The 21926-nt window shown below is 35.6% G+C and overlaps 5 protein-coding genes and 1 pseudogene across 5 annotated transcripts; 4 read left to right on the top strand and 2 right to left on the bottom strand.

Annotated features, from left to right (window-relative positions):
* The first annotated feature begins 1157 nt into the window (after positions 1-1157).
* On the top strand, positions 1158-21536 carry LOC125859197 (light-harvesting complex I LH38 proteins-like). The gene is made up of 5 exons (XM_049538901.1): positions 1158-1512; positions 4132-4467; positions 16940-17103; positions 18206-18299; positions 20598-21536. The coding sequence occupies exons 1-5, from the start codon at positions 1213-1215 to the stop codon at positions 21432-21434; spliced, it is 1731 nt and encodes a 576-aa protein (XP_049394858.1). The 5' UTR covers positions 1158-1212; the 3' UTR covers positions 21435-21536.
* Positions 6132-7166, top strand: LOC125858126 (chlorophyll a-b binding protein 3C, chloroplastic). The gene has a single exon (XM_049537811.1). It carries the CDS (start codon positions 6200-6202, stop codon positions 7001-7003), a length of 804 nt encoding a protein of 267 aa, XP_049393768.1. The 5' UTR covers positions 6132-6199; the 3' UTR covers positions 7004-7166.
* Positions 8382-9349, top strand: LOC125858127 (chlorophyll a-b binding protein 3C, chloroplastic-like; annotated as a pseudogene).
* Positions 10847-11879, top strand: LOC125858125 (chlorophyll a-b binding protein 3C, chloroplastic-like). Its single transcript, XM_049537810.1, has one exon. It carries the CDS (start codon positions 10887-10889, stop codon positions 11688-11690), a length of 804 nt encoding a protein of 267 aa, XP_049393767.1. The 5' UTR covers positions 10847-10886; the 3' UTR covers positions 11691-11879.
* On the bottom strand, positions 12715-13690 carry LOC125858123 (chlorophyll a-b binding protein 3C, chloroplastic-like). Its single transcript, XM_049537808.1, has one exon. The coding sequence runs from the start codon at positions 13627-13629 to the stop codon at positions 12826-12828; it is 804 nt and encodes a 267-aa protein (XP_049393765.1). The 5' UTR covers positions 13630-13690; the 3' UTR covers positions 12715-12825.
* On the bottom strand, positions 18132-19528 carry LOC125858131 (iron-sulfur cluster assembly protein 1-like). Its single transcript, XM_049537816.1, has 2 exons — positions 19166-19528; positions 18132-18289 (listed from the first exon to the last, which is right to left on the bottom strand). Exons 1-2 carry the CDS (start codon positions 19487-19489, stop codon positions 18140-18142), a joined length of 474 nt encoding a protein of 157 aa, XP_049393773.1. The 5' UTR covers positions 19490-19528; the 3' UTR covers positions 18132-18139.
* Positions 21537-21926: the final 390 nt, after the last annotated feature.

Genomic DNA, 21926 nt, shown 5'->3' with positions numbered 1-21926 from the left:
GGTTTTCAAGATTTTATTAGCCACTTGGCATTTTATAATCCATCAATATTTCAAGATATTTTTACTAATGGGGTCCAACAAATATGTGGCTATGAATATTGCAAACTTGTCCTATATGCTGTCAATAAGATTCTTTAGTCTAGGTGTTCCATTGATATTTTTCATCTAAGTGTTACTCTGAAAAACTGAACAATTAATTCTAAAACTTATAAATTTTCTGAAGCTAAGTAGAGGAAATTAAAAGGGTTCAATTGGATCTCATTCATTGAGAGATTATACGAAATATTATATAAATAAAGTAATTTTTTTTTGTATATATAAATTGTTGAACTCTCTTGATACAAGAAAAAGTCGAGTGAGGTCATAAATTTAAAACTCACTTCAAATCTTAGGTGTTATATTCTAATATTACATATTTTGTTTTCTTTTGTATAAACTTGTCGCCCCACAACTGTTTATAGACAGAGTTAAGAGCGGAAGAGGTTTATTCAGGCTCCATAGTTGGAAAATCATATGGCGTATATAAAGTCAATTTATTTAATAAAAATATATAAAGTTTATATTGAAATATGACATGACCTTTTCTATGAGTTTTTTTTTTTTGTGAAAATGAAAGATACAAAATTAATCAGTCCTTTTTATTTAATTCTTGTTACTATTGCTAATTTGAATATACATGAATGAAAATTTAATTTTCCACTTTCCCCCCACCTCCATACATCTTCACGAAGAGCCTATACAATATGTGAATTAAATTCAAACATTATTGTCTCATTGTCAATTTGCCACTCATTCAAAGTGGCCCTATTTTACACACAAGTGTGTGAACTATTGCATGGCCATTAGTTACTCTTATGTTTTAGGTCAAGTGGATATTATATTGAAGTAATCCACAATCACACGTGGCATCTCTGGATTGGTTGTAAGAAAGGAAATCTAAAATGTGTTAGATTTTTGTATACATAATGTATCTAAAAATATCTAGTCATCTTTAATGGTGTTGAGCTTTGCCAAATGGACAATAACACCAAAAGGTTAGATACTGCATCCACCAATGAAAAATCAGATACAGATATTCAGGGATAATGATATATTGGGCCTAAGGAGTCTATTTCTAATTTATATACAGTTGGTGCAAGGCCCAAGAAACTCAAGCCTCTAATCAACTCTTCTTTTTGTACATTCAAAGAGTTTTTCATTTTACTTTTTACAATGGCTGCTTCAACAATGGCTCTTTCCTCCTCTACCTTTGTAGGAAAGGCGGTGAAACTCTCACCATCTTCTTCTGAAATCACTGGAAATGGGAGAATCACCATGAGGAAGACTGCTGCCAAGGCCAAGCCTGCCTCCTCTGGTAGCCCATGGTACGGTCCTGACCGTGTTAAGTACTTGGGCCCATTCTCTGGTGAAGCCCCAAGCTACTTGACTGGTGAGTTCCCTGGTGACTACGGATGGGACACTGCTGGACTTTCAGCTGACCCTGAAACATTCGCTAAGAATCGTGAATTGGAGGTGATCCACTGCAGATGGGCCATGCTTGGAGCTCTTGGATGTGTCTTTCCTGAGCTTTTGGCCCGTAACGGTGTCAAGTTTGGTGAAGCTGTATGGTTCAAGGCTGGATCTCAAATTTTCAGCGAGGGTGGACTCGACTACTTGGGCAACCCAAGTTTGGTCCATGCACAAAGCATCTTGGCTATCTGGGCTTGCCAAGTTGTGTTGATGGGAGCCGTTGAAGGTTACCGTATTGCTGGTGGGCCTCTTGGTGAGGTTGTTGACCCACTTTACCCTGGTGGTAGCTTTGACCCATTGGGCCTTGCTGATGACCCAGAGGCTTTTGCTGAGCTCAAGGTTAAGGAAATCAAGAATGGCAGACTTGCTATGTTCTCCATGTTTGGATTCTTTGTCCAAGCTATCGTCACCGGAAAGGGTCCATTGGAGAACCTTGCTGACCACCTTGCCGACCCAGTTAACAATAACGCCTGGGCATTTGCCACAAACTTCGTTCCCGGAAAATAAGTGTAACAAAAATAGATCTCTAATCTTCAAGTAGTGTGAGATGAGTTTTTAGGTTTTGAGTGATGAATCTATAGAAGGGGTCAATTTTTTTAGCATTCTGGGCAATGGGTTCAGTAAAGAGATTGTAATGCACTAATGTGGTGTAAATTAGTTTGGATTAATGAAGAACATGTGAATCTTTTCATATTTATCTTTTTGTAGCATGTAAACTTAAATTTCAAATTCCATATTATTAAGATTACAAATTCCATATTATTCTAAAGAAGTTTACTTGTAAATATCTTTAGATGACCTTATAGTATAACAAATTCTTTATAGTAACAATATATACAACTTAATTTCTTAAAATTATTTGATTATTAACAATATACAAGTGCACTATACAATAGAGGTTTTTAAAATGCATAAAATGATAAAGTTTCTAACTGTTGAGTGTTGGATATTCTAAGCAATATTGATAATAATTAATAAAACACTCTTCATCAATAAAAATGAAATAAATATTAAGAAGTTTGTTTTAAGGAACGTTATAGTTACTCAAAACACTTTGACCAACCAGTTTACAAAATATGTACAAAGTGTATAGGTGGTTGTTATATTTTATACTAAATATACATATACTACACTTATAATATACATAACATATATACTATCAGTATATACATGGTGTATATTTCATTCATGTTGGTAAATTAGCAGGCAGAATGGTACAACAACAATGTAACCAGTGAAATCTCACTATTCTATCCACTTAATTAATATGTAATTTGTTCTTGTAGAAGTTCTTAAATCGTAATTATTGTAGCCACTTAAATAACCTTAGTATATGGCTTTATAGTATACTAAAGTTTCCTCTTAATTTAACTCCATGAAAGAAAACAATTACATACGTTTAGTTTTCTTATTGTTCTCCTATTTTTCTATTTGACTTTTAGAGTATTAATCGTCCTATGAACGACAGACATGTCAAAACTTTGAATTAAATTATTCACAACTTCTATGAATGAACAAAATAACCTTCAAGTTCATAACTTTCACAAGCAGGTCATCACTTTTTTCACAAGAGTTATGCCGGCTCGGGCGTAAGAATGGAAATTTAAGCTTTCACAAGATATGTCATACTAGTCGTAACTTTAATACAAATTATTGACAAATTCATAAGCAAAACTTGTCTTATCACAAGTTATGATGGACACAAGCATAACTTTATTAAAATTATTCACCTGTCGAATTGATGACAAAGTTTACACGTATCGTCAATTGTTAATGATTTTTCACAAAACTAGCCAGACTTCTTACCATCTTTGTTTAACTTACCTCTAGTATCTCACACAAAAATCAAATCATATTTCATTGGAGCTTAATTAGCTGTTGGGACACTTGAACTTGCATTACCTTAAGTTCAGTTTCTTTCTTATTTTGTCTCATTGTCAATTTGCCACACATATAAGTGGTCCTATTTCATATGTCAGCAATAAATTTTAAGTGTTTGAACAAATTGGATATTATATAGCCATAATCAACAATCACACGTGGCACCTATTGATTGGATGTAATAGAGAAAATCTTCATTGGGTTAGATTTTTTAAATATGTAAAGTATCTAAAAAAATCTAGTCATGTTTAATGAACTTTGCCAAATGGACAAATATACAAAATGTCATCCACCAATGAAAAAAGAGATATAGATATTCAAGGATAAGGGTATTGGGCCTGTGGAGTCATTTATATACACTTGGTGCAAGGCCCAAGAAACTCAAGCCTCAAATCAACTCTTCTTTCTGTACATTCTAAAAGTTTCCATTCTACTTTTATAATGGCTGCTTCATCCATGGCTCTTTCTTCCTCTACTTTCGCCGGTAAGGCGGTAAAACTCTCACCGTCTTCTTCTGAAATCACCGGAAATGGGAGAATTACCATGAGGAAGAGTGCTGCCAAGGCCAAGCCTGCCTCCTCTGGTAGCCCATGGTATGGTCCTGACCGTGTTAAGTACTTGGGCCCATTTTCTGGGGAAGCCCCAAGCTACTTGACTGGTGAGTTTCCTGGTGACTATGGATGGGACACTGCTGGACTTTCAGCTGACCCTGAAACATTCGCCAAGAACCGTGAATTGGAGGTGATCCACTGCAGATGGGCCATGCTTGGTGCTCTTGGATGTGTCTTCCCTGAGCTTTTGGCCCGTAACGGTGTCAAGTTCGGTGAAGCTGTATGGTTCAAGGCTGGATCCCAAATTTTCAGCGAGGGTGGACTTGACTACTTGGGCAACCCAAGCTTGGTCCATGCACAAAGCATCTTGGCTATTTGGGCTTGCCAAGTTGTGTTGATGGGAGCCGTTGAGGGTTACCGTATTGCTGGTGGACCTCTTGGTGAGGTTGTTGACCCACTTTACCCTGGTGGTAGCTTTGACCCATTGGGCCTTGCTGATGACCCAGAGGCTTTTGCTGAGCTCAAGGTAAAGGAAATCAAGAACGGTAGACTTGCTATGTTCTCCATGTTTGGATTCTTTGTTCAAGCTATCGTCACTGGAAAGGGTCCATTGGAGAACCTTGCCGACCACCTTGCTGACCCAGTTAACAACAACGCTTGGGCCTTTGCCACAAACTTTGTTCCCGGAAAGTGAAGTCCTTGAGAGAGAAAATGTTACTTCTAGTATCTTACTGTTTGATGACCTTTTAAACCTAGCAATTGTAAATTACTAGAGATTATATATGAAGTTTTTTGCCATCAGGCTAAACTACAAAGTTTTATCTTGTGTCCATCTTCAATGTTAAATTATGTAACATTGGTTATAACTAGGCGATCATTTAAAAATAAAAAACAGAAGATTATCCTAACCATATGGTTAAGACCTAGTGTTTATTGATTAAATCTAAATAATTAATAGTAAGAAATTGAAAAAATGGAGACAAGAGAAAATGAATGATTAATTTCTTTATGTTATTAATAATGACTAAACAGTTTAATAATATATGCATTTTTACATGGTAGTGATAAATTTCACAATCATATACTGTTATAGTAATTAATTATTGAATCTACATCCCTTGCTTGAACCTTCTACATCGAACTCAATTCAAGAAATTTCTTCGTCCGGTAGGTGCTATTTATATATATATATATATATATATATATTGGATGATTTACCTAGTAATTGACATTCTCGAAGGAACTTATTTATTTTGTTAGCTATCGATCTAATATAATAATCGATATTAAGAAAATAACTGCCACTGTCAGCTACACAGTACACACCCAGAGTAAGACCTAACAATGAATTATTCCTTTGGCAATAATCAATCAAAGTCAAAACGAGCATACAATGTGATTTGAAACCTTACTTTACGTCTTCTGACAACGATTTAGTACGACAATGATTCTATCTTTCTCTTCTTATTCCTATCGAGTTACCCATAGGTTCTTGTGTTTTAAGGTTGTTTGAGATTTATGTCAAAACGAGCATACAATGTGTTTTAAGGTTGTTTACATAACTTCTTCACACAAGTTATGCCGCACAAAAGAATGAGAAATTTATCTTTCACAAGTTATGCTTGACATTTCCTAATTTGGCATTAATGGTTAATTCACAATAATTATGACGATCGTACATAACTTCAATACAAGTTATTTACAAGTTCTGTCAGATTGACAAAACCTGCATATGTTATTCAATTGTTCACAAATTTTATTGAACTGATAACATTTTATACTATTTTCATTCTACCTATCTTCCGTAACCCTAAAACAATTTCTATTTCATTTCAAATGTATATAAAAAAGTTATTGTACATTGTCTCACTGTCTATTTGCAAATCACACAAGTGGTCCTATTTCTATTTCATTTCAAATAAACAGTTGTTTTTGAACAATGCATGGCCATGTGCTACTCTTATGGTATGGTCACGTGGATATTATATTGCAATAATCTATAATCACACGTGGCAACCATGGATTGGCTGCATGAGATGAAATCAACATTGAGTTAGATTTTTTACTTATAAAGTATCTTTAAAAAAAATCTAGTACAAAATTGTCATTCACCAATGAAAAAGCAGATAATGGTATTCAAAGATAAGGATTTTGGGCCTGTTGAGTCATTTATATACACTTGGTGCAAAGCCCATGAAACTCAAACCTCAAACAACTTTTCTTTTTGTACATTCAAGAGTTTTCATTCTGCTTCTATAATGGCTACTTCTACAATGGCTCTTTCTTCCTCTACATTTGTCGGAAAAGCGGTGAAACTCTCACCATTTTCTTCTGAAGTCACCGGAAATGGGAGAGTCACCATGAGGAAAACCGCTACCAAGGCCAAACCTGCCTCCTCTGGTAGCCCATGGTATGGTCCTGATCGTGTTAAGTACTTGGGCCCATTCTCTGGTGAGTCTCCTAGTTATTTGACTGGTGAGTTCCCTGGTGACTATGGATGGGATACTGCTGGACTTTCAGCTGATCCAGAAACTTTTTCTAAGAACCGTGAGTTGGAGGTGATTCATTGTAGATGGGCCATGCTCGGAGCTCTTGGTTGTGTCTTCCCCGAGCTCTTGGCTCGTAACGGTGTTAAGTTTGGTGAGGCTGTCTGGTTCAAGGCCGGATCTCAAATTTTTAGTGAGGGTGGACTTGACTACTTGGGCAACCCAAGTTTGGTCCATGCACAAAGCATCTTGGCCATTTGGGCTTGCCAAGTTGTGCTAATGGGAGCCGTTGAAGGTTACCGTATTGCTGGTGGGCCTCTCGGTGAGGTTGTTGACCCACTTTACCCTGGTGGTAGCTTCGACCCATTAGGCCTTGCTGACGACCCAGAAGCTTTTGCTGAGCTTAAGGTAAAGGAAATTAAGAACGGCAGACTTGCTATGTTCTCCATGTTTGGATTCTTTGTTCAAGCTATCGTTACCGGAAAGGGTCCGTTGGAGAACCTTGCCGATCACCTTGCTGACCCAGTAAACAACAACGCTTGGGCCTTTGCCACAAACTTTGTCCCCGGAAAGTGAACTTCTTGAAATAGAGCCTCTTCTAGTATTTGTTTGTTTGATAGGCCAATTTAGCTACTGTAAATTATAGGAGATTATATATGAATTTTTATTTGGTCTCCAATAATTATGTAGTTCTATATATCTTTATACCTACAATTCACAATATCAGTATGTATTTGCATATCATGTGAAAAGTAAAAGTGAATAGAAAATTCCTTACTATAGGACTTTTTAAATTACATAAAATTGGGAAAGTTGGTAATTACTAGAGAACTATTCCATCAAGTTAGAAACTCAAGGTATATTAGGAACAAAGATTTAGTAAGGGATTATCAAAAAGTGAAAAAAAGGGAAAAAAGTAAATTAAAATGTATCTGACGTGGCAATGACATGGCAAAAACCTATGATAAATGTAAAGTATCTTTCACCAGACTACTTTCTACTTAAAAAATGGGTCAATATCGATTGTCAAAATCAATGAACAACTTAAAAAAAGCAACGTGAAATCAACAGACTATATATCACTAATTTATCCTTCATCGTTTTTTATGAAATCGACAAATAGAGTCTGTTTAAGGGATAATCGATCCTGTCCGTCGATTGGTTTTAAAAGTCCGACAAACAGTGTTGAGTTTTTAGAAATATACATAAAAATGTACCTACTTGGAATTGAATCTAGATATATTCTATGACTTAAGACAATTTTATCGTTCGATCACACATGCTCTACAATAAAATATTTTCTTTATTTTTATTTATATTCTTCAATTATAATTTTACACTTCAACGTCGATCCTGTTCAACGATAGAAAATATTACATAACCACTTGATGAAATCTGAAAGAAAATGGATAAATGACCGATACTACTATATGATTAGTCTTTAGATAATAAGTATTGTTCGTATTCTTATAATCGATTTAATAATTATCTTCTTTTATGTTTCATATTTTGTAAATTTTTTTCTTGGAAAGATTGGTAAATGTATTTTTCTAAATTTAATTTTGTTATTATTCTGTTTTCCTAATTGACATTCAGAGTATAAATTAGTCCATGAAATAATTGCTAGAAAATAATTTCAATTTTTTCATTTGTCTTATTGTTATGAAGAGGTTACACCACTCATACAATGAATTGTGTGAACTATTGCATGGCCATAATTTTTTAGATGTGGATTTTGCAAGATTCCACTATATATCACACGTGGTGACTCAGGATTGGCTGTAAGAGAGAAAAATCAACATTTTGTGGGATTTTTTGGACATAATAATGTATCTAAAAAATATCTAGTCATGTAAAACAAATTGTCATCCACCAATGAGGAAATAGATAATGATATTTCAGGATAAGAACTTTAGTCCTTAGAGTCATTTAAATATACTTGTTACAAATCAAATATTCATTCAGTGTAGTAGCAACATTCAAAGAGTATTTCATTTTATTTCTATAATGGCAACTTCTACAATGGCTCTTTCTTCCTCTTCTTTTGCCGGAAAGGCGGTGAAACTCTCACCATCTTCTTCTGAAATCACTGGAAATGGGAGAGTCACCATGAGGAAGACCGCTGCCAAGGCCAAGCCAACCTCTTCTGGTAGCCCATGGTATGGTACTGACCGTGTTAAGTACTTGGGCCCTTTCTCTGGTGAATCTCCAAGTTACTTGACTGGTGAATTCCCTGGTGACTATGGATGGGATACTGCTGGACTTTCAGCTAATCCTGAAACTTTTTCTAAGAACCGTGAGTTGGAGGTGATTCATTGCTGATGGGCCATGCTTGGAGCTCTTGGTTGTGTTTTCCCTGAGCTCTTGGCTCGTAACGGTGTCAAGTTCGGTGAAGCTGTATGGTTCAAGGCTGGATCCCAAATTTTCAACGAGGGTGGACTTGACTACTTGGGCAACCCTAGTTTGGTCCATGCACAAAGCATCTTGGCAATTTGGGCTTGCCAAGTTGTGCTAATGGGAGCCGTTGAAGGTTACCGTATTGCTGGTGGGCCTCTCGGTGAGGTTGTTGACCCACTTTACCCTGGTGGTAGCTTCGACCCATTGGGCCTTGCTGATGACCCAGAGGCTTGCTGAGCTCAAGGTAAAGGAAATCAAGAACGGTAGACTTGCTATGTTCTCCATGTTTGGATTCTTTGTTCAGGCTATCGTCACAGGAAAGGGTCCATTGGAGAACCTTGCCGATCACCTTGCTGACCCCGTTAACAACAATGCCTGGGCCTTTGCCACAAACATTGTCCCCGGAAAGTGAACTTCTTGAAATAGAGCCTCTTCTAGTATTTGTTTGTTTGATAGGCCATTGTATAGCTAGCTACTGCAAATTACAGGAGATTATATATGAAATTTTTATTTGGTCTCCAATAATTATATAGTTCCATATATTTTTATATTTACAATTTACAATAGTAGTATGTATTTGCATATCATGTAAAAAACCAAAGTGAACAGAAAATTCCTTACTATAGGAGTTTTTAAATTACATAAAATTAGGAAAGTCGGTAATTACTAGAAAACTATTCCATCAAATTAGAAACTCAAGGTATTTTAGGAACTAAGTTTTAGAAAGAGATTATCAAAAGTGTGAAAAAAACAACAATAATAATAATAATTAAAATGTATCTGACGTGGCAGATGACATGGCAAAGACATATGACGTGTCTTTCACCGCTCTATTTTCTACTAAAAAGTGGGTCAAAATCTATTGTCAAAATCAATGGACAACTTAAAAAAAACAACACCAAATCAATAGACTATATATCGCCGGTTTTACTTTGATCGTTTTCGTGAAACCGAGAGACATGGTCGGTTAAAATTGAGGGACAATCGACCTTGTTTGTCAATCGATTTTAAAAGTCCAACGGAGAGTATTGATTTTTTCAGAAATATACATAACAAATGTGGTTACTTGGAATCGAATTTAGATATTTTTTGGCTTTGGATAGTTCTATCATTCAACCACGCATGCTCTTCGATAAAATATTTTCATTGTTTTTATTTGTATTCTTCAATTGTAATTTTACACTTCAAAAATCAATCTTATACTTTGTTTTAATAAAATAATTAATAATAAAATCGAAGGACTGCCGTTGATTTTCGTCATAATAATGTTCACGACTTTAAATATTGTGTTTTGTTCTTATAGAAAAAAGAACCTTTAGAATGTTGTTCTCTTCTCCTTCTTCAATACACTTTAATTAGCAAAATGTTAATTGAAGCATCCAATTGTAAATAAGTAAAAATAATTTTCTTTTTAACTGATGTTAATCGTAAAGTATATTCGTATATGTACTTTTTTCCCGTAATCCAATGATAAAATATATTACATAACCACTTGATGAAATCTGAAGGAAAATGGATAAATGACTGATACTACTGTAAGAATTATTATTTAGATAATAAATATTGTTCGTATTCTTATAATAGATTTAATAAGTAACTTTTTTTACGGTTCATATTCTGTAATTTTTTGTTATTATTCTGTTTTCCTAATTGACATTCAGAATATAAATTAGTCATTGAAATAATTGCTAGAAAATAATTTCAATTTTTTCATTTGTCTTATTGTTATGAAGAGGTTACACCACTCATACAATATGTGAACTATTGCATGGCCATAATTTTTTTAGATGTGGATTTTGCAATATTCCACTATCACATGTGGCGACTCAGGATTGGCTGTAAGAGAGAAAAATCAACATTTTGTTAGATTTTTTGGACATAATAATGTATCTAAAAAATATCTAGTCATGTTAAACAAATTGTCATCCACCAATGAGGAAACAGATAATGATATTTTAGGATAAGAACTTAGTCCTTCAAAGTCATTTAAATATACTTGTTACAAATCAAATATTCATTCATTGTAGTAGCAACATTCAAGAGTATTTCATTTATTTCTATAATGGCAACTTCTACAATGGCTCTTTCTTCCTCTTCTTTTACCGGAAAGGCGGTGAAACTCTCACCATCTTCTTCTGAAATCACTGGAAATGGGAGAGTCACCATGAGGAAGACCGCTACCAAGGCCAAGCCTGCCTCCTCTGGTAGCCCATGGTACGGTCCTGATCGTGTTAAGTACTTGGGCCCATTCTCTGGTGAGTCTCCAAGTTACTTGACTGGTGAATTCCCTGGTGACTATGGATGGGATACTGCTGGACTTTCAGCTGATCCTGAAACTTTTTCTAAGAACCGAGAGTTGGAGGTGATTCATTGTAGATGGGCCATGCTTGGAGCTCTTGGTTGTGTCTTCCCCGAGCTCTTGGCTCGTAACGGTGTCAAGTTCGGTGAAGCTGTATGGTTCAAGGCTGGATCCCAGATTTTCAACGAGGGTGGACTTGACTACTTGGGAAACCCTAGTTTGGTCCATGCACAAAGCATCTTGGCCATTTGGGCTTGCCAAGTTGTGCTAATGGGAGCTGTTGAAGGTTACCGTATTGCTGGTGGGCCTCTCGGTGAGGTTGTTGACCCACTTTACCCTGGTGGTAGCTTCGACCCATTAGGCCTTGCTGATGACCCTGAGGCTTTTGCTGAGCTCAAGGTAAAGGAAATCAAGAATGGTAGACTTGCTATGTTCTCCATGTTTGGATTCTTCGTCCAAGCTATCGTCACCGGCAAGGGTCCATTGGAGAATCTTGCTGACCACCTTGCCGACCCAGTTAACAACAACGCCTGGGCCTTTGCCACAAATTTTGCCCCCGGAAAGTGATTTTTTAAGAAATGAGTTTCCTCTAGTATAAATTGGCTAATGACCTAGTAAAGCCATTGTAAAACGTAAATTATAACTGGAGATTATATATGAATTTTGTTCAATTTTATGGTTCTCAGTTACATATTTCGTGCTATCCATGTAACAGCATAATGGTAAAAACATACCAAATTATAACTTTTTTGGCGAGTTTCATACCTCAATTATATTTCCAATTTACCTTTCTAAACTATCATTTTTCCCGAGTTTGAAATCTCAGTTTATTTCCATTGTTCTATTTACCTTTCTAAACTATCATTTTTCCCGAGTTTCATATCTCAATTATCAGTCCCTTTGTATTAAAGCACTCATCACATTGATCCTAAGTTGGGCTACACGTGACTGTTGTCGATTGAGATCACATATTTGACATACTCAGCATTGAAGTTTGTTTTAATACAAAAAGGAGTGATAGTTTAGGTAAGTAAAGAGAACAATTGATGGTTATGGTATGAAACTTACTTTAAAATGATAGTTTAAATATGTTTTTAACCATTCATTCAGACAACAAAGAATTCTAAGGTACAAAACAATAAGTTGCAGAACAGAGAAATGATATAACCTATATTCTTGCTTTTAAGAATTATAAGATGTATTTACAGATCATAATTGTTTTTTTGAACTAAATGCTTATTAATTTACCTGAAAATTTGATATGAAATTGGCTCTGTAACATCGTCGTGTAACATTATCTTGACATTGCTTTTTATGGTACTGGGGTTCGTTAATCACCAAGCACGTACATGAGCACGTGCTAAGAAAAATGAAATCGTTAGATAACGATTTCACAGTTATAAAAAATACTGGCCTCTTTTTTAGATTTTAATTTGCTCTGCTCTGCAGTTACTTGTTTGTGACTGGGAACCAATTTGATGCAATTTTGTTCCAAGACTTGTGAATAGCCAAATTGAGAGACTAATATTACTGCCACTTTTGTGTATGATTTATATGAGTAGTACATAAAATGCAACTTAGAAATATAAAATTATTGGAGAACCAAACAAAATTCATTTATAATGTTGATGTAATTCATAATATCTAGCTTTACAAGGCCATCAAACAATCAAATAATGGCGTAGACTCTATTCTAAGAAGTTCATTTTCCGGGCACAAAGTCTGTGGCAAAGGCCCAAGCGTTGTTGTTGACTGGATCAGCTAGATGGTCGGCAAGGTTCTCTAATGGACCCTTTCCGGTGACAATAGCTTGAACGAAAAATCCAAACATGGAAAACATAGCTAATCTACCATTCTTGATCTCTTTTACCTTGAGCTCAGCAAAAGCCTCTGGGTCGTCAGCAAGGCCCAATGGGTCGAAACTACCACCAGGGTAAAGTGGGTCAACAACCTCACCAAGAGGCCCACCAGCAATACGGTAACCCTCAACGGCTCCCATCAACACAACTTGGCAAGCCCAAATGGCCAAGATGCTCTGTGCATGGACCAAACTCGGGTTGCCCAAGTAGTCAAGTCCACCCTCACTGAAAATTTGGGATCCAGCCTTGAACCATACAGCTTCACCAAACTTAACACCGTTACGGGCTAATAGCTCAGGGAAGACACAACCAAGAGCTCCAAGCATGGCCCATCTACAATGAATCACCTCTATCTCACGGTTCTTAGAAAAAGTTTCAGGATCAGCTGAAAGTCCAGTAGTATCCCATCCATAGTCACCAGGGAATTCACCAGTCAAGTAACTTGGAGACTCACCAGAGAATGGGCCCAAGTACTTAACACGATCAGGACCGTACCATGGGCTACCAGAGGAGGCAGGCTTGGCCTTGGTAGCGGTCTTCCTCATGGTGACTCTCCCATTTCCGGTGATTTCAGAAGAAGATGGTGCGAGTTTCACCGCCTTTCCGGCAAATGTAGAGGAAGAAAGAGCCATTGTAGAAGTAGCCATTATAGAAGTAGAATGAAGACTCTTAAATGGAGCTACTACACAAGAAGAAGAGTTGATTTGTTGCTTGAGTTTCATGAGCCTTGCAATATATAAATGACGCTTGGAAGAACCAAAATCCTTATCCTAGAATATCATTATCTATTTTCTCATTGGTGCATGACATTTTGTTAACTACTGCATTATTATGTCCAAAAAATCTAACCAAATGTTGATTTCCTCTCTTATAGCCAATCCAAAGTTGCCACGTGTTTGATTTGAAGACTATTACAAAATTCACATCTAAAAAATCATGGCCATGCAATAGTTCGCACCCTCTTTATGGCTGGCCCATCTCAATAGCTGTGTATTCGGAATACTGACGGATTAATTTAGATTTGTGTCATGTAAATTTTATTTAAAACATATATTTCTATTAAAAATCTCTCTATTTTTCACTCCTTTACTAGGTGTGTATTTGAATTACTGTGTTGCTGGTGGACCTCTCGATGAAGTTGTTAACCTACTACTCTACCCCGATGATAACAATAATGCCTGGCCTTCGTTCTTAGAAAAGAGTCTACACTATTATTTTATGGCCTTGTAAAGCTATTTTGAATACCCGCTAAATTATATAAACTCACCCGCGAATTATACAAATGAGATAGCTCAAACTGTAGCTACAACCCGTAATTATACAAACTATAGCTATGAAGCATAATTAAGTTTATTATAGTGACTATTTGCGAAAATTCCCTATTTAATCTAGTCTCCAATAATTGTGTAGTTTTCAGTTACCTTTTTTCGTTCTTTTCATGAATCAAATACACAAGAAGATATATATATATATTTTGTTTTATAAAAGTATTCACAAAAAAATTAATTTGCTGATTAGAAATACGAAATTTGACATTACGAAAATAAATTTAAATATATTAGAACCAATTGTTTAATTTTATATATTTTGTAATATATTTTATTTAAATTTACATATCGAAGGATCGGTTGCGAACATAAATACAATATGCAATTCACATCATTATGACATCTAACCATGTCTTCCAATATGAAAATTATCTTGGTTAAGGTTAGAATTGATCTTTGATGGAAGAGTATTTAGTTAGATTACTGATGTCTGTCACATGTTTTTCTTGATAATTTAAGTGGATGCATTCCCAAAAATAGTCGTAGTTATACTTATGTTAGGTTGTTTTTTTTCTTTGTCAATTTAGGTGGATTCATTCCCAAAAGAGTAGTTATACTTAAGTTAGCTAGGATCAGCCAAATGAATATTAAATCTATTATAATCGCATATTCAAAACAAATCTTTGTTTGGCATAGGGTTTACATTATTGGTAGCGCGTTTGCGATAAATTTACCAAAATCTTATTTAGATAGTGTTATTTATGTACTTAAAACAAAAAATTGAAACAAGTTTAATTATTTCTGATATTTTACAAACAAAAGGTGGGTAACCCGTTCAAGCATAAGACTACTAAAACACATGTTTTAAGCGTCAAAAACCTCCCAAAACTTTATTTTTATTATAGAACTAGTCATTTGTACGTGTTAATAATTTATAGGTTTGTATACGAAGAGTCAATATCTCATTATATAATCTAAAATTTCTTTCAAGTTAATAAAATGTTATCCATTTGTTGTAATACAATACCTTGATTCTTGTTTAAAAAAAACTTCTTGGTAGATAATAAACTTTAAGTAATTTAATTCAAAAAACTACAATATCAAATAAAATTCTACAGTCATTTGACCAAAGACTCAAAAATTTGAAAAGAAATTTTATTACATTTGCAATTTCATGATTATATAAGAAAGTAATGAACTAACTCACTTTTTAAATATTAATTGTAACTTTGTGATACATATAGTAATGTTTTTTTGGAGATTATAAGGATACTTTTGCTAAGGATTAAAATTAGTTGTAACTTAGTATTAAGAAAAGAAAATTTAATATATTTCTATGTCACAGTACAAGAAAATTATAAATTGTTTAAATTAAAAAGACTTGAAAGCAATTCTCTTATATCTTTTAGAAACCAAAATAATCATTACTCTTGTAAAAATTCTTTATATTATCATTATATATAGTATAAGTTAGATCCATACACTTATATATATATATATATATGGATTTAAATCATTGTTTTTATTAACTATTTGGTATCATTATCTTATCATATCATTATATACATAAGTTAGATCCATACTTTATATATATATATATATATATATTTTGTTCACATGAAGAGGAATATACACCACTCATAAACAAGTTTCCTATTTGATAGGCCAGCCAATTACAGAAGTATATGAAATATTGCATGGCCAGTAGTTGCTCTTGGTAAACTGGATTTTGCAATAATCCACTATCATACGTGGCGACTCTGGATTGGTTGTAAGTAGAAGAAAATTGCAATGGTTAGATTTTTTTTTTTAAAATTAAAAACACATTGTTTTTAGTGGTGTTGAACTTTGCCAAATGGACATGAACCAAGTTAAAAAACTGTTATCCACCAATGAAAAAAGAGATAGTGATATTCTAGGATAAGGACTTTGGTCCTTCCAAGTCATTTAAATACTGTTGGTTCTAGGCTCATGAAACTCAAGCAACAAATTAATTCAATTCTTCTTCTTGTGTAGTAGCTCTATTCAAGAGTTTTTTCATCTTACTTCTATAATGGCAGCTTCTACAATGGCTCTCTCTTCTCCTTCATTTGCCGGAAAGGCAGTGAAACTCTCACCATCTTCTTCTGAAATCACTGGAAATGGGAGAATCACCATGAGGAAGACCACTACCAAGGCCAAGCCTGCCTCCTCTGGCAGCCCATGGTATGGTCCTGACCGTGTCAAGTACTTGGGCCCATTCTCCGGTGAGGCTCCAAGCTACTTGACTGGTGAGTTCCCTGGTGACTACGGATGGGACACTGCTGGACTTTCTGCTGATCCAGAAACCTTTGCCAAAAATCGTGAGTTGGAGGTGATCCACTGTAGGTGGGCTATGCTTGGAGCTCTTGGTTGCGTTTTCCCCGAGTTGTTGGCTCGTAACGGTGTCAAATTTGGTGAAGCTGTGTGGTTCAAGGCCGGATCACAAATTTTCAGCGAGGGTGGACTTGACTACTTGGGCAACCCTAGTTTGGTCCATGCACAAAGCATTTTGGCCATTTGGGCTTGCCAAGTTGTGTTGATGGGAGCTGTTGAGGGTTACCGTATTGCTGGTGGGCCTCTTGGTGAGGTTGTCGACCCACTTTACCCTGGTGGTAGCTTCGACCCATTAGGCCTTGCCGACGACCCAGAGGCTTTTGCTGAGCTCAAGGTAAAAGAGATCAAGAATGGTAGACTTGCTATGTTCTCCATGTTTGGATTCTTTGTTCAAGCTATTGTCACTGGAAAGGGTCCATTGGAGAACCTTGCCGACCATCTTGCCGATCCAGTTAACAACAATGCCTGGGCCTTTGCCACAAACTTCGTCCCCGGAAAGTGAAGTTTTTAAAAAGAGTCTCTTTGATTAGTTGTTTGTTTGATGGCCTTGTAAAGCTATTGTAAATTACAAGAACATAATATATATGAGTATTGTTTGTCCTCCAATCATTTGATAAAAGGTAAAACGTGACATTCTATTTGAGACATGCTAAAAAAACGTGCATAACATAAATTGGAACAGATGGAGTAGCACCATTTCGCTTTTGGCTTACTCTGACTTGAAAGTTGTTTTGCTTTAATTAATTCTTTTAATGTTTTATCCTTTATAATTGTTTATATTCCTCATAAATAAAATTTCAGCGCTTGAAATTCAGCCTATCCAAACGGGCTCTTATACAAGAACATTACATTTAACTTTAAACAATCTAACTTTCGAAGATACGAAGAAACGGATTTTAGAATCTAATAATTTAATTTCTCTTTTTCTAAAGAAAGAAAAAAATGTATTGGATAATCAAATCTTTGACTGTGTATCAAGAAACTAGTAATGAATTTTTTTGGGAGAAACCATCTAATTACACAGACATTCCTACCATATTTACTAATTCCCCCTAAGTTTGAAACACTTTCATTTTATCTTACTATTTTATAATTTCATACCAAATTTCAAGTCAGTTACATGTGAGTTACACTATATACATGTATTTCACGTGTATCCGGGATACCAAATACGCGAGCGAGATGGGAGGGAGGCTAGCGAGATTTGTCTATGTATCCTTGATACATGTGAATCACACTAGATATACGTGTATCTAGTGTGATTCGCATGTACGAGTGAGATATGAGAAGAAAGTGAGCAAGATTTGTCTATGTATTCCTGATTCATGTGAACCACCCTAGATTAATATCATAAACGTGAGGTAAATCATCTGTAAATAGGTATATACCAAAGTAGATCAATCCATAAATAACAACACATTGAATCATCCTAGCAATTAACTGTAATATGTTCACATAATTTACTATACAGCAAACAGTCATAGAGCTAATTTAACATTTATGAATTCCTTGCACGAAAGCATCAACTAGTAAATTAAGCATCAACTGCATTCTTTGAATGGTCACTGAATTTCGTCTTCTTCGCTTCATGATCCTTCAGAGCAGCCGTAATTGCATCGTCAGCAAGCATCCTGCCATACTGCAATCGAACAGGTGGACGATGGAAAAATGGTTTCCTATCTTCCTGTAGTAAAGTCAGATATGTTTAACACTACATCTCAATTTAGAAATATGAAAGACTACCCGTTAATCTTCAAGCATGTAGCACATGCATCAACAGAAAAAGAGAAGGCCAAAGATATATGGCGTAATATACATAGATTGTCAGACAACTTAACTTGGCCTAAACTAGTACTCCGATTTTGAGAATGCACATCTAGACACCTCCACTCTTCCTCATTGTGCCTCGTGAATACCTCGACATTTTTGAAGAGTCTGAGCAACATAGGTTCCTCAGGTAAGAATAAACAGAGCAGGACCACTACCACTGATTCGTGGATCATTCACTAAAATTTGGGTAAGGAGGGAAAGTAAAAGTTGTATTCGAAACGAATAACTAAGAAAAATCAACTGTCCAAGACTACCTGTTAATCTATATGGCATAATACATTGATACATTAACTTGGCCTAAACTAAACTGACACCTAAACATTCTAACTTTAAAAATGCACATCTAGACATCTCAATCACCCTCACTATATCGTAGAGACCCAAAGTTGACGTGACACCTAAAGTTTGGAGGTGCCAATAGATCTGTTCTGATAACCTATCTAATCAATGTTTCCCCACAGATGTTCAGTCCTCCAAAAATACATTACTTTTGGACATTTTTGAAGCGTCCGAGCAACATAACACCCTAGGTAAGAACAACAGAGCAGGCCACTACCACTGATTTATGGATCATTCAACTATTAAATGTTCTATTTTCCTACATTTCATGTAGGAAACTAGAACACCATGTATCAAACTCGATAAATCGTGATACTTTTGATTATATAACAAACAACATGATAGGAAACCAAATTCGATTAGGATAAACAATTTGAAAAAGAGAACATACTCTAACGAAGTAGGAATAAGCAACATTAGTCTCTAAACCAACTATATTTACGATTTTCCCCGTCTTTTCATCCACTATCATCTTCGCATTAGGCTGATATGCGACAAGACTTATACATGGAATACCACCCTTAAAATAATCTTCCATCCATTTCCTCATCTCATCATCGATTTTGATTTGAGGTTTCATCATATCCTCACAAACCGGAGCTCCGGCAACACCCTCACCAACATTCCGATGATCATTGTAATGATATAGCTGCCGCCACCGCCACAGGTTCACCGCCGATACACCGGAAACTCGATTTACGATTTGTTTCAACATCTTTTTGAGATTTTGCCCTAAAGTTTGATTACTTTTATTTATGAATTAGGGCGATATCACATGTCTCTCTATATGTATATTTCTTTTTTTCATATTTCTCGGGAGAGTCCTGTGGTCGATAATTAAGGATAAAAATGTAATTTTACTTATAATATATGTTAACGAAATATCTGAACGATCAAGAATAAAAATGTAATTTTCTTAATAATATCCTTTAATAAATAAAAATTGAGGATAAATTTTGAAATTAACTAGTTAGGAATTATTTTAGTCCACTACTTTACACGTACATAGTGACGGATCCAGAATTTCAAATAAGGGGTTCAAGATTTGAACTTGGAACCTCAACGTGAGTTTTGAACCCTTCAACCACTAATAAGTCAATCTCTTATCTTACATTTCGGAGCTTCAAAATCAATATATAAACATAAAGAATCTTTAAAATACCTTAAATATACAACATTATTTTTTGCCGAGGGGGTTCGGAGAACCGCCCCTATACATACATATCTTATACTAAATACTACCAAATAAACAATATCAAAACTAATACATTCTCCTAAATGACTCCGTCCAAAAAAAAATCACTAATTCATAATCATGATAATACAAGTTTAAGTGCACCAACTTATCCTTCTATGTTCTATAACCTCCTTTACAAATTTACAATGAATCATCCAAGTTAAACCTTGAATTGTAGCATCCAATTATTAATCATGGGAACTTAGTCCAATTTTTAAAAATAAAAAATAGGAGTTGTTCTTATTTTCTCACATGAAGTGGTGTATAAATGTTCCTACTTCATAAGCAAGCCAAACAGTCAAGTGGATTTTGCAATAATCCACTATCCATTTGGCAACTTCATATTGGCTACAAGAGAGGAAATTTTGCATTGGGTTGGATTTCATCTAGTCATATTTAGTGGTGTTGAACTTTGCCAAATGGACATGAATCAAGTTAAATAAAATATATTATCCACCAATCAAAAATCAGATAATGATATTCTAGGATAAGGACTCTGGTCTTTCCAAGTCCTTTATATGCACTTGATGAGGCAAGGTTCTTGAAACTCAAATAAACAAAATCAACTCTTCTTCTTGCGTAGTAGCTCTATTCAAAAGTTTTTCTTCTTACTTTTATAATGGTAGCTTCTACAATGTCTCTCTCTTCTTCTTCTTTTGTCGGAAAGGCGGTAAAACTCTCACCATCTTCCTCTGAAATCATTGGAAATGGAAGAGTCACCATGAGGAAGACTGCTACCAAGGCAAAGCCCGCCTCCTCTGGCAGCCCATGGTACGGTCCTGACCGTGTCAAGTACTTGGGACCGTTCTCTGGTGAGGCCCCAAGCTACTTGACTGGTGAGTTCCCTGGTGACTACGGATGGGACACTGCTGGACTTTCTGCTGATCCAGAAACCTTTGCCAAAAATCGTGAGTTGGAGGTGATCCACTGCAGATGGGCCATGCTTGGAGCTCTTGGTTGTGTCTTCCCAGAGCTCTTGGCCCGTAATGGTGTTAATTTTGGTGAAGCTATATGGTTCAAGGCTGGATCACAAATTTTTAGCGAGGGTGGACTTGACTACTTGGGCAACCCAAGCTTGGTCCATGCACAAAGCATCTTAGCTATTTGGGCTTGCCAAGTTGTGTTGATGGGAGCCGTTGAGGGTTACCGTATTGCTGGTGGGCCTCTTGGTGAGGTTGTTGACCCACTCTACCCCGGTGGTAGCTTTGACCCATTGGGCCTTGCTGAAGACCCAGAGGCTTTTGCTGAGCTCAAGGTAAAAGAGATCAAGAATGGTAGACTTGCTATGTTCTCCATGTTTGGTTTCTTCGTTCAAGCAATTGTCACCGGAAAGGGTCCATTGGAGAACCTTGCTGACCACCTTGCTGATCCAGTTAACAACAATGCCTGGGCCTTTGCCACAAACTTCGTCCCCGGAAAGTGAAGTTCTTAAAAAGAGTCTTTTGTATTAGTTGATTGTTTGTTGGCCTTGTAAAGCTATTGTAAATTACAAGAACATTATATATGAGTTTTGTTCGTTCTCCAATTATTTTTTATTTCTAAGTTACATTTTCAATACTTATCCTATATAAATAAAAAAAAAATACAAGTTAAAAGTAGCAAAATGGGCTCCTAAGTTGCCATTTCACAAGTCTAGTCTAGGGGAACAAGGATTGACTCAATGGGTTCCAAGACCGTGCAAACTGAAATTGGAATCCAACAAAAATTAGGCCAATGATTTATCTTCCAAATCTTGTAAAATTCCATGTTTGAAAATAAGATAATTACACTTTTTCTACCATTCATCTTCTATTTTCTAGTTATTGAACATGTTAATTTATAAAGTGCACAAACATGAGCTTCAATTAGAAGAAGAGGGAATTCCTAAAATAGGAGTTATAACTTGCATAACATTAGAAAAATTTGATAATATTTC

Source organism: Solanum stenotomum, chromosome 3, assembly GCF_019186545.1.
Source record: "Solanum stenotomum isolate F172 chromosome 3, ASM1918654v1, whole genome shotgun sequence".
Lineage (NCBI taxonomy): Eukaryota > Viridiplantae > Streptophyta > Magnoliopsida > Solanales > Solanaceae > Solanum > Solanum stenotomum.
Note: the sequence above shows the minus strand (reverse complement) of the source record. Positions and strands in the feature narration are given on the sequence as shown.